The 11,999-nt window shown below is 35.4% G+C and overlaps 1 protein-coding gene and 1 non-coding gene across 2 annotated transcripts; one reads left to right on the forward strand and one right to left on the reverse strand.

Moving 5' to 3' along the window:
• Positions 1-617: 617 nt before the first annotated feature.
• Positions 618-1,184, reverse strand: LOC109504923 (uncharacterized). The gene has a single exon (XR_012134470.1). It is a non-coding gene; the product is annotated as an uncharacterized protein (transcript).
• A 1,148-nt stretch (positions 1,185-2,332) lies between these two features.
• Positions 2,333-4,612, forward strand: LOC109504927 (uncharacterized). The gene has a single exon (XM_073243692.1). The coding sequence runs from the start codon at positions 2,539-2,541 to the stop codon at positions 2,743-2,745; it is 207 nt and encodes a 68-aa protein (XP_073099793.1). The 5' UTR covers positions 2,333-2,538; the 3' UTR covers positions 2,746-4,612.
• Positions 4,613-11,999: the final 7,387 nt, after the last annotated feature.

Below are 11,999 nucleotides of genomic sequence, written 5' to 3' on the forward strand. Positions count from 1 at the left end.
CATCCAGCTTAGTTAGCTTTAATAACCGTTTTATTTGTACAAAAGGATGCAGTTTGGACCGCGTTTCTCTGGTCAGGGGCAGTTGGGCCAAGTGTCAAACCAACTTCAAATAGGTTCGTTGTGGAATCAGAAGCTAGTTGACCTGATAGATTAGCTTCCGCCACGCAGCCATTTTAGCTTTTTGGAGGACAGTGTTGTAAAGACACAAATACTTCACCATAAATGAAACAAGCTAGATTAAATTCTATCCCTATCCTCCTTTAAGACGAACATTAGCACAACAATAAAAAAGAAACATTTTAATTAAAATGTATGAAAAAAATAAAATAGAGAAATCACAATCATTCATTCCACATCCCCTACAATATAAATGTAACAAAAGCTAGCTAGCATGAAACCAATGGTCAAGCGGGTGGCCCACCATGAGTAATGATCACAGCTGCGGTGGGACTCGTGGAATGATGGATGAATGGCATATATAATAAATAAAGATCCATCCAACCAGCAAAGAAAAGGACATGCCTCTGTTTCCACGTTCCGGCGGAACATCATAAACAGACACAAAAAACCTCCCTTGCACTTGTGGTAGAAATGGATCAAAAGAAAGAGGACAAGGATAAAATTAGAGTGTTCTTCTCTTCATTCATCACAACAACAGCAACAACAGTAACAACGGTGGTGCTCACATGGCCATGGAAAGCTAAGATTAAAGTAGTGAGCAAGTATCTAAGCCTAAGTAGATCATCATCACCCGGTGTAGATGTGGAGGTGGAGGGCGAGGATGATGATGGTGAAGACGGCGAAGAAGATGAGAGTGTGGACGGCGACGGCCTTCCCGTTGGTGTGGAATCCCCCAAGTCCACCGCCCGGTGTGTTCCCGGGAGCTCGAACAGCAACCCCGGCGACAGCAGCACGAACAGCACCACCCCCACCAACACCGGCGCCCAGTCCGCCATCTCTCTCTATCTATCTAATCTCTCTCTCCGTGTGAGAACCCAATAACAAGAGAGAGGAGAGGTTAATTGTAAAGGGGGTGATATTGGAGAAAGAAAGGGAGGAGATTAGAGGGAGAACAGAAAGAAGGAAAAGAGAAGGGAAAGGGAAAATAAAGTAAGAGACGGGATGGAGTGGCAACGAGGGAGTGAAGGATCGATACGTTTGGAATCCGGCTTCTTGTTTTTAATTTTCTCTCGCGTCTACCATCGCCCAACGTTTAAGAAGAGTCCACGTTTCCCAAGGTACTGTAGATTCATGTGCTTTTCACTGGCCACCCACTAAGACGTGGATCTAGTTTGACCAGGGATTTTAATAAAAAATTTCAGATTGGTTCCTCAATTTTTTGTATTTATATATTAATTTGTATTTTTGTATTACATAATAAGCTTGTAAAGTTCTTATTTTATGCTAATTGATCTTTTTGCCAGTTTTGATTGATCGAATCCTAATTAAAATTAATCAAAATATCACAAAAACAAATATATCCATGGTTTTTTTATTATTTTTTTGGATAAAAAAATATATTCTTAGTTTAACAACAAACAAGACTCTGGTTTAACTCCCTTCTGTATCTCAATCTTTCTCAATTAAAACTTGGCTACTGTACAAATTAAAACATCAGTTAAATAGGAGAACTAAGGATGAAATTATTGAAATAAGATGGAATTAATATCGTTATTAGAACATAAGTAGAATATTTTGTTGTCATCAAGTTAGTTTAATCCTAAAGATCCATGAATAATGACTTACAAGATTTCAGAGATTAAAATACGAATACAGGAAAATAAATATATGCATACTAAAGATTTTATATAGTAATTTGTAGAAAATCTAAATAAATAAATAAATAACCTCATTAATTTTCAATTTCAGGGCCTCTCCCCAACGTCCATGCCTCCCGCTGGGCTGTCACAATTAATTCTAATTTTTGGTGCCTAAAGGAACCATACTACCATGGGGGTTATTAATGGGCTTCCATGGGATACTATTTTACTATTGTTTTTCAGTGATTGCATCCAGTGGCCGTTGAAAAAAGTTAAAAGGCAAGGAAAAGAATTTTAAAATGCTTCAGCTTTATCATATATGCAAGGATTAGTCCAATTAGACCATGGAAAAACTCCCCAACCTAGGCCATACTCCATAATATAAGGCGCATTTCGGGGTCTTTATTATAATATCACCTAGTCGAAGCTGTCAAAAGCTTTGTGATCTTTTATTTATCTTGTTATTAATCCACCACTTGGTTAAGTGTAGCATATACTTTAAAAAAAATAATAAATAAATAAAGGTCGATTCTTTTTGAAATGATGGTTCTATTCTAGCTTTCTCCGATTCCTATCCAAGCAATGAGCATTTTGGCATCCAAGGTGCCTTTTCCCTCTCATCTCAATAGCATCATATTTTCTATATATCATCTTGAATTCAAACACTTCAAAGGTCTCCATTCGTTCTCTAAGCTCCTTGTCTCCCTTCTCTCTTTTTGGAGTGATAAACTTCAGAAGAGGTGGTCACTACACTTTAGGTTCTTGGATAGTTCTATCCATGAAGGATTGGGCTCCCTCCATTATAGCTTCAGCTCTGTTTGCATTCCTGAGCCCTGGAGTGATCTTCCAGTTGCCGGGGAAGCACCGGCCGGTCGAATTCATGAACATGAAGACCAGCTGGGTCTCCATTCTGGCCCACGCTCTCTTTTTTGGTTTGCTTCTCATGTTGTTCCTTATCATTTTGCAAGCTCATCTCTATGTTTAAGACTAGTGGCAGACCATAGTTCTATATCTTCAATGGCCCTAAAAAATGGCAGCCTTAATTGTTTTTTTTTCTGTTCTTTTTCTTTTTCCACTTTTATGAGCTTATGTGATCCTTTCTTTGGTATAGTTGTTGTTTTTATAGTTTTGATTTTCTATATATTAGTCTAATACTATGTAAAATTAATGTTCAAGATAGCTTTTGAACAAACCCTTTGCTATACCTTGCTTTTATTTTGTATGCTCTCCGACGGAAATGGACCTTTCCTTTCAAAAAGCTCAAAAACTAAATTAACCAAGTTTTATTGTACATATAGTTCAGTCTAGTCATTTTTCTTCTTAGATTTTTTTTAAAACAAAAGCAAAGACGATATCAAATGGATAGATTTCCGTTCAACATATTAGCTTACTAGATTGGATTGAGTCGGATCAAGAGAAAATAGTTGGAACTCCCTGTTGGATGATTCAGGCATATTAGATTGGATTGATTTAGATCCAAAGAACATAGTTTATAGGTCTAGTGGGTCATTCAGGCTGGATGATCCAAAGAACATAGTTTAGGTCTACCGGGTCATTCAGGCTGGATCCAAACCTAAACTGTTGCATTCGCACCCGGGTTTGGTTTAAATTTGGGTAAAGTGCAAGATTAAAGAAAGTGTACTACTTATTCCATGTTTGCAAGGAAAACTAGTAACAAAATGGATCAAAGAGAATTTAAAAAAAAAAAGTAGTAATGAGATGGACTATAAGTAGAGACACTAAAAGACACGAACGTAACTAATATCTTGTCCTTCGTTTGATTGTTATGTTTAATCGAAGCCACTTATTTACATCATACAATTGTTATTTCTATTCTTTGCACACTTATGAATAAGTCAATCATTAAATATAAAAAGGACCGAAAATAAAATTTTAGTCAACAAGGAACAAAACCTCAATTACTCCCTTAAAAAAAAAAAACAGGAATATTGGTGGGGAATGCTATAGCTAATGATGCAACTAATCTTAATTGAGCCTTTCGTCTGGAAATAAGTTGCCCTGATACTCAACCTATAAACCTAAAATAAGTTGTAGAGGGGTCAGGAGATATAAGATTTTAAATTGAGTTAGATTAAGCTGGGAGTTGTGGGAGCTATTTTGTGCCCGATGAGCGCATCAGTAGACTTAGGTTAGATCAAGTAGGAAACCATATGACCTAAAGCCAACTCAATTTTTTGATCGGCTATAATTGGGACCCAAATTCAAACCCATGTATTTAGAATTTGGTCATGTGAGACCTGATCAGCCCAAAACCAAGTTATAGATTGATCCTGACACTTTATCACCCTCTATCATATTGCAAATGCTCAGGGGCCGCTGTCTCAACGTTTGAGAATCTATAGATCATATTTCAAAATAAAACTCAACCTGTAGATCCAGAAAATCCTGTCAAATTAGACCTAATTAAGTCAGGTCATGAATTGATCTAACACATTTATTTGACATTCCAACATTATAATGCAAATGTTGAATTGTGTAGCTCCACATTTTGAGTGTTCCAAAATTATTGTGGTCATGGGTCAAGAGATCGAATGGCTCAGATGGTTGGTATAAATTTTGAGTGTTCCAAAATTATTGTGGTCATAGGTCAAGAGGTCGAATGGCTCAGATGGTTGGCTCATGCCTCCGCCTCCGCATACGTGAGGTATTGTCCGCTTTGACTCATGACCATCTTTAGGCTTCAGTGGACCTTTAGGCTTCAATGGGTCTTGATCATTTAGAGCCTCATGGTTTATGTGCCTCACGTTGGGAAAGAAGGTTCCAATCCATATAAGCCATATTCTCTCTTGACTCATAATCGATGTGGGATTGAAGAAGCTCTCTCTACACCACAACACAGCCCCCAGTCAAGAGAGAGTATGTGTGGATACTCTTGACTCATAATCGATGTGGGATTGAAGTCCTCTCTACACCACAACACAGCCTCCCAGTCAAGAGAGAGTATGTGTGGATAGGAGATATTTCCACAGATGACGCCAATGTTGTGGTCAGGGGTCAAGGGGTCGAATAGCTCAGATGGTTGGCTTATGTCTCCGCCTCCACATACGTGAAATATTATCTATTTTGACTCATGACCATCTTTAGGCTTCAGTAGGCCTTTAGCTTTGATGGGCCTTGATCATTTAGAGCCTCACAGTTTTGTCCTTTAAAAGGTGCCTCACGTTAAGAGAAAAAGTTTCAATTTATATAAACTATATTTCCTCGTAACTCATAATCAATATGGGACTAAAAAAATCTTCTCTACATCATAACAAAAACTATCCTTTTTACATGTCTCCACTTTTTTTCTTGACCATCTATACTTTTTTATCTCTCTCATGTGGTGCATGGGCTAGGCTCCAGAAAAATTTTAATTTGAACCTCATTTTTAGCATGATCTTTGGTACTATTGAATGAAATTAGCTAATGCATTAAGCATTAATTGATGAGCATATGTCTGGTGTGAGAGGTACAACTTACATGATTTTTTAGGTACAAATAATAACTATGAAAAAGGACTATGAACTTAGTACACGTGGCATTAAACATGACTATTTTTCAAAAAAAAATATTGGTAACACGAATACATTGCATAGAAATTTAAGTAAGATATTGGAGAAAATTGATAAAATTAATACTTATTAGACATGCACATATAAATCTTAACAAGGTGGATTTAGATCACTATAAAGAATTTGACTATTAACGATGGCTAATTGTCATTGTTAAAGCTATCACTAATTGATGATCGAAAAAATTTTAGTCGCTAATTATCATTATTAGCGACAGAATTTTTAGCCACCGGTAATAAAGATATTAGCAACGGCTAAATTCCGTCGCTATTTATTTTCTTATTTAAAAAATTAAAAAAATTAAAATCAATTAGTGATGATTTTTTTATTACTAATACCGTCACTAATAATTATTAGTGATGGCTAAAACCATCAGTAATAATTAATTTTAATTTTTTTAATAATCCGTCATAATATTTTGTTATTAGCAATGACTAAAGCCGTCACTAATGCCATAGATAATAATTAATTTTATTTTTTTAAAAAAATCTATAATAATAATTTTTAAAATCTATTTTAATTAATCACAATCAACTATGCTTCTTAACACATGTTATAATTAAATCCAAAGATAATATGACAATCACAAATAAAAAAATAATTATATTATATTAAAAATATAAATTATATAATTTTACAAACAGTATCAAAAAAAATATAATACATCAAAAAAAAAAATCAGTCTAGATCCTCCTCCTCATCCTCTTGCTCTTCTCCAACAGCTAGTGGATGAAAGCCAAATGTCCCAACATCCAAAAATAAAGAAAAATAAAATATTATTAATAAGTTTTAATATAAAAATGTATCTTTCGATATGGAGATGTATTTTTTGATACACTCCTCTGATTCTCGAACAGATTATTCCTACACGTTTCATTCGATGATATAGAACTGTAGACACCTCCGACCCATCAATTGGATAGTTAGATTAAATTTTTAGCCCCTAGATCCTCTTTTCGGACTTAAGCTTAAATATATGAAGCTCTTAAATATGAAAACTTAAAATAAGTAAAAGAGTTTACTAATAGAATTATCAGATATGATGGCTGGGACAACGAACCTAGCTAGTTGCACAGCTGCATATCCCGAAGAATCTCCATGACCATATCACGGATGGTATCCCGGAAGCTCTGAGATCGGTGGCTCGGAAGTCTCTGCACGACCTCCTCCACATATGCATCGCTCCAAGTCTGGGACATCGAGGCCTGTGAGAATGTCGAAGAGTATCGAGCCGCTGGAGGATAGTAACTGTGGCCAAATCCTATGATCTGACTCCTACTCATCCCTTCAATGATCCTAAGCCATCCCTCAAGATCAAGGAAGAACTGAGTGGATGGGTTATCACCGTACCGTGCAATGACGTACTCTATGTAATCTGCCTACATAGTTTAGAAATACATTAGTTCTAATATACATATCAGATTCTATAACAACTTAATAAATCAGTTTGAAATTCTTACCGTGATCTGTCGTGATGTAGAATCTAAATAATCACCAGTCCTCCTAGACTGATGTGTGGCCTTCCACAACTGCAACTAGTCTGGTCGATGACCCAGCTGTCATATCTATAATAAGTAAATAATAAAATTAAATTAATTAAAGCATACATATAAAAGATTTTATAGTTCTAGTGAAGAGTTTTGATATAGATTTCTTACTAGTCTATCAACCACAATAAATGTGCCGACGGAGCCACCCGTGTGTTTGATCGGATCTTGCTGGGTGGTCCAATTCTGTCAGACCCTCTGCCACCTACTGGCATACTCCTCACTGCTCCACTGACCGCAGAGGGCCTCCCATACGTCCGTTCGCATCCAATGATCCCTATAGGACTTCCAATCCGATGGTGACTGAAAATCGAAATGCTTGATGGCAAACTACTGTAGGCTGTATAGCCATCTCGAACCTACATATGGCCATCTACTCGAAGATCGGATGGCTAGCCTCCTCATCCTGAGGAGATAAGAATCGATAGTACCCCTATAAGTAGAAGCAAGCGTGTATTAATAAATAGAATATAAATCGATCATGAATTATTAAATTAAATATCTTTAACTTATCAGGAACATCTCCCAAACTGCATGACGAGCCTCCTATGGGCAACTAGAGAACTCGTTCACCGGCCCCAGCATCAATCATCGAATGATCCCGATAATCAAATGAGGTATGGAGCTCTCTGTAAATATGCTGCAAAATTAATTTTGAACAATAAATATTAGATGCTACAATGACTAAATTTTAAACATATTCAGCAAAGATATAGTACTTATGACCAGCTTTGAATGTGGATGAGCTTTCTACCCTCCGATCGAGTCCGAGATATCGTGAACAGGGAGGGTCCTCTACCATGCCTCTATGTCTGGGAGCCAATTGATGGTGCATGTGACTATGGGGTCACTGATGCCTCCTATCATCTGAATCTGAGTGCAAAATATCTAATATAAAAAATATTATATTAGTTAACAAAAGATAAAATAATATAAATAAGAATATCTAAAGTGTTAGACTTTACCATGGGGTGTGAGAGGTGTAGAACCCAGCAAGCTGACCGCATGAGCGCTCTCTCCTTGAGAGCTCTATCCTCTGCTGGCCCGACTCCGACCTTTGAAAGATATGATGTATAATCTCTGAAAATAAAAATAAATAGATTCATCAAATTAATTATATAATTATGTATTGATTGATCAATGTACATAATTCTTCCATCTGTATAAAAATAATAAATATACGGATATAGTAGAATATATACATTAATCAAAAGATGGGTCTATGATTTCATGAAATACAAATTTCTTTAAAAATTAACACCATCGGCCTGAGCATGCAGGACGAGCGAGGGCTAAATGCCTTGGACGCCAGCTGAGATCGGAGGCCCAAGCACGCAAGGCATGCCCCACCTCTATGTTCGCAATGCTGACCAGCACCTTCCCATAGTCTGAGCATGCAGGACATGCGGGGGCTGCATGTCTTGGATGCTAGTTGAAACCTGAAGTCCAAGCGCGTAGGGCACGCCCCAACCCCATGTTTGCAATGCTGTCCGGCACCTTCTCTTGATCCGAGTGCTCTGCATGTCGAGACCCGAGTCCCGTGCTTCTAATCAATTAATTAAATATCTAATTAATTAATAAAATTAATATTTAATTAATTAGTTTTTAAATATCTCATTATACTTAATTAATATAATTTAAATAAAAAAATTAACTTTTAGTGATGGTATTAGCCATCGCTAATGCCGTCGCTAATACTTATAGCAGCAAAGAGACAGTTCGGGGATGGGACGTTAGCTCGGGGACACAACTGTAGAGATGAGGGCGCAGGGACGGGGCCATAGAGTTGGGTCGACGGGCTGGGGGCGGCGGGGAAGAGGCCACAGGGTCGAGCCGGCAGGGTCGGGGCAGCCGTGGACATGATCGAAGTGCAAGCTTGAGGCCACGGGACATTGGAGGGTCGGGCTCGGGGCCGCAGGATGCCGAAAGGATGGGACGGAGAGGGAGGAAAGGGGGTAGGGAGAGGGGGGGTTTGGGGTTGGTTTGGGCCCTAGAGGGATGGGCATAGGGCCACGGGATGCCAGAGAGATGGAGCGGGGAGGGAGGAAACGGGGGTGGGGGGAGGACCGAGGGGGGGTTTTGGGGTTGGTTTGGGCACCAGAGGGATGGACTCGGGGCTGCGGGACATCGGAGGGATGGGATGGGGAGGGAGGAAAGGGGGGTGCAGGAGGGAGGGGGGGTTTGGGGTTGGTTTGGGCATCAGAGGAATGGGCTCGGGGCCGCAGGATGCTAGAGAGACGGGGTGGGGAGGGAGGAAAGGGAGGTTGGGGGGAAGTGGGTGGGTTTGGGGTTGGTTTGGGCGTCGTTGAGAGGATATTGTGGGAAGGGGTCACGAAAGGAGATGGGAACAAGCACGAACAAAAAATTTTTTTCCCCTACGAGGTAGTTTTGGGGTGGACTATTAGCGATGGTAAAATAGCCATTGCTAATACCATCGATAAAGATATTAGCGACGATCATTTCCATCGCTAAAAATAAAATATCATCGCTAATATTTTTATTAAAAAAATATTTTTTCATAATTTTTTAAATATTTTTTTTTAAATTATTAGTGACGGTAAAAATACCATCATTAATAGCCATCGATAATAAATTAATTTAATTATAATTATAAATCAAAAAAATTAAAATTTTAAATTTATTAGTGATAGCAAATGCCATCGCTAATAGTCATAACACTGTCGCTAATATTATTAGCGACGGCTATTATTAGAGACGGTTGTCACCATCTGTAAAAAATAAAAAAAAATTATTTATTAAAATTATTAACGACGATAGGATGAGTACTAGCAACGGTAGATGCCGTCGCTAATAATCTCAGCAGAATATAATTTTTTTTCTATTTTTTTTGAATATAGTATAATTTTAAAATTTAAAATCCATCTTCACCATTCATCATCTAAATAATTATCATTAGAGTATCTTCATAAAAGATCGTCTCAATTCGATAGCCCTAGCTATATCGATCAATAATATAATTTTAAAATTTAAAGCCCATCTTCACCGTTCATCATCTAAATAATTATCGTTAGAGTATCTTCATAAAAGATCGTCTCAATTCGATAGCCCTAGCTATATTGATCAATAATATTTAATTTCGATGGTCACAAACAACCGCATAATGATCTGATAGATAGAGACGACTAATGGATCCGAAAATTTACAACGATGATTTTGATGATATTTGTAGTATACTATCAAAATTTTACTTCAATCAGACATCATTATCATAATCAATTTAGCATGAAATAATTTTGATTGTTAAATAAAAAATGAGTAATCAAAAGGTCAAATAGTATCTAATTAAGATAATTTTTTAGATAAATCATCTTTTTTACTATTTTAATTATTCATACAGTAATGATCATAAAATTCAAATCGCACGTATATGAACCATCCACGTTAAGCAAATCTTACAAAAACACAAGTATAATTACTTAAGGACTTTAAGAATGAGTATCAAGAGGCATATAATTTTGGATCGTTCATATACATATGGTTTAAATTTTATGATCATCACTATACAAATAATCAAAGTAATAGCAAAAATTATTTATCTAAAAAATTATCTTATAATCGAACATCGTTTGATTTTTTGATCACTTATTTTTTATTTAACAGTCTAAATCATCTCATGCTAAATTGACCATGATAATGATATCTGATTAAAATAAAATTTTGATAATATGCTACAAATATCATCAAGATCATCATTATAAGTTTTCAGATCCATCGATGATCTCTATCTATCAGATCATCATGCAGTCATTCATGACAGTCGAAATAGAATTTTATTGATTGACATAGCTAGGGCTACCAGATCGATGTGATCTTTTGTGATGATATTCAAATGATAATTATTTAGATAATGAACGATGAAGATGAATTTTAAATTTTAAAATTATATTATATTTAAATAAATAAAAAAATATTATATTCTACTGAGATTATTAGCGACGGCAGATAATGTCGCTAATACTCATCCTACCGTCGCTAATAATTTTAATAAATAAAAATATATTTTTTTGTGACAGTTTATTCCATCGCTAATAGTTTCGTCATAAATAGTTATTAGCGACGGCGATTGCCATCTCTAATACTCTTCCAGCCGTCACTAATAAATTTAATAAATAAATTTTTTTACGATAATTTATTTTTTGATCTTGATTGGTTATCGATAAAAATATTTATTAGTGATGATTTTTTTACTGTCACTAATAGACGTCGATAAAAGGATTATTAACGATGAAAAATTTACCATCGATATTACCATCGCTAATACCCACTAATAGAGATGATGAAAATACTATCGCTAATGACTATCGCTAATACTTTAATTTCTTATAATAGATATAGTAGGAAAAAATTAAAGTTTTAAGTGAAGAAAAAGAAAATGGATAGAAGGAGATTTTCATACTTCATCTTCACATTTACTAGCAAGAGCCTCACGCTATGCAGTGGACTTGATCAAAATGTAGAAAGAATAGAGTAAATAATTATAAAAAAATTTTTGTAATCAAAGCATGCATGATATACAATATTATTTTAGAAACTTAAGCCATGATCAAGTCTTTCCAGAACTCTTTTCTTTGCTTGTATTGAAATCAAAAAATAAATATTGCATTGCTATGTTATTAACTTGTATGTGTATCATAATTAAATAAAATGGTTATTATAGCAAAGAAAATAAGTTGCTTAAAGTTTATTTATCTGAGATGCATTTTTTTCTTCAATAGTAATATTGTCTTATATCTGTACAATAAAAGAAAAAATAGTTTTTTTTAAAGAAAAGCAACTATATGATAAAATATTTATTGTAAGAGTTCCATATCAAATTGTGATCAATATTTTTCAAGAGTTGTGATCAATATTTCTCTTGGAACTTATAATTCATAATCGGTGGCATAAGACCTAATTTAGTGGTAATCTTCCATAGTAAAATCTTTGACAAAATTTTTATTAAATTCATGTCTACAATTACGATAAATCATAAAATCAATACTTTAGTAAAAAAATTATATATTTTTAAAAAATAATTTTAATTTTACATAGTAAAAGAAAAGCATAAATATATTTCTTTAAATATTTTTTAGTAATTATAAATGATATTCTAAATTTTA

This window comes from Elaeis guineensis, chromosome 9 (assembly GCF_000442705.2).
Source record: "Elaeis guineensis isolate ETL-2024a chromosome 9, EG11, whole genome shotgun sequence".
Classification (NCBI taxonomy): Eukaryota; Viridiplantae; Streptophyta; class Magnoliopsida; order Arecales; family Arecaceae; genus Elaeis; species Elaeis guineensis.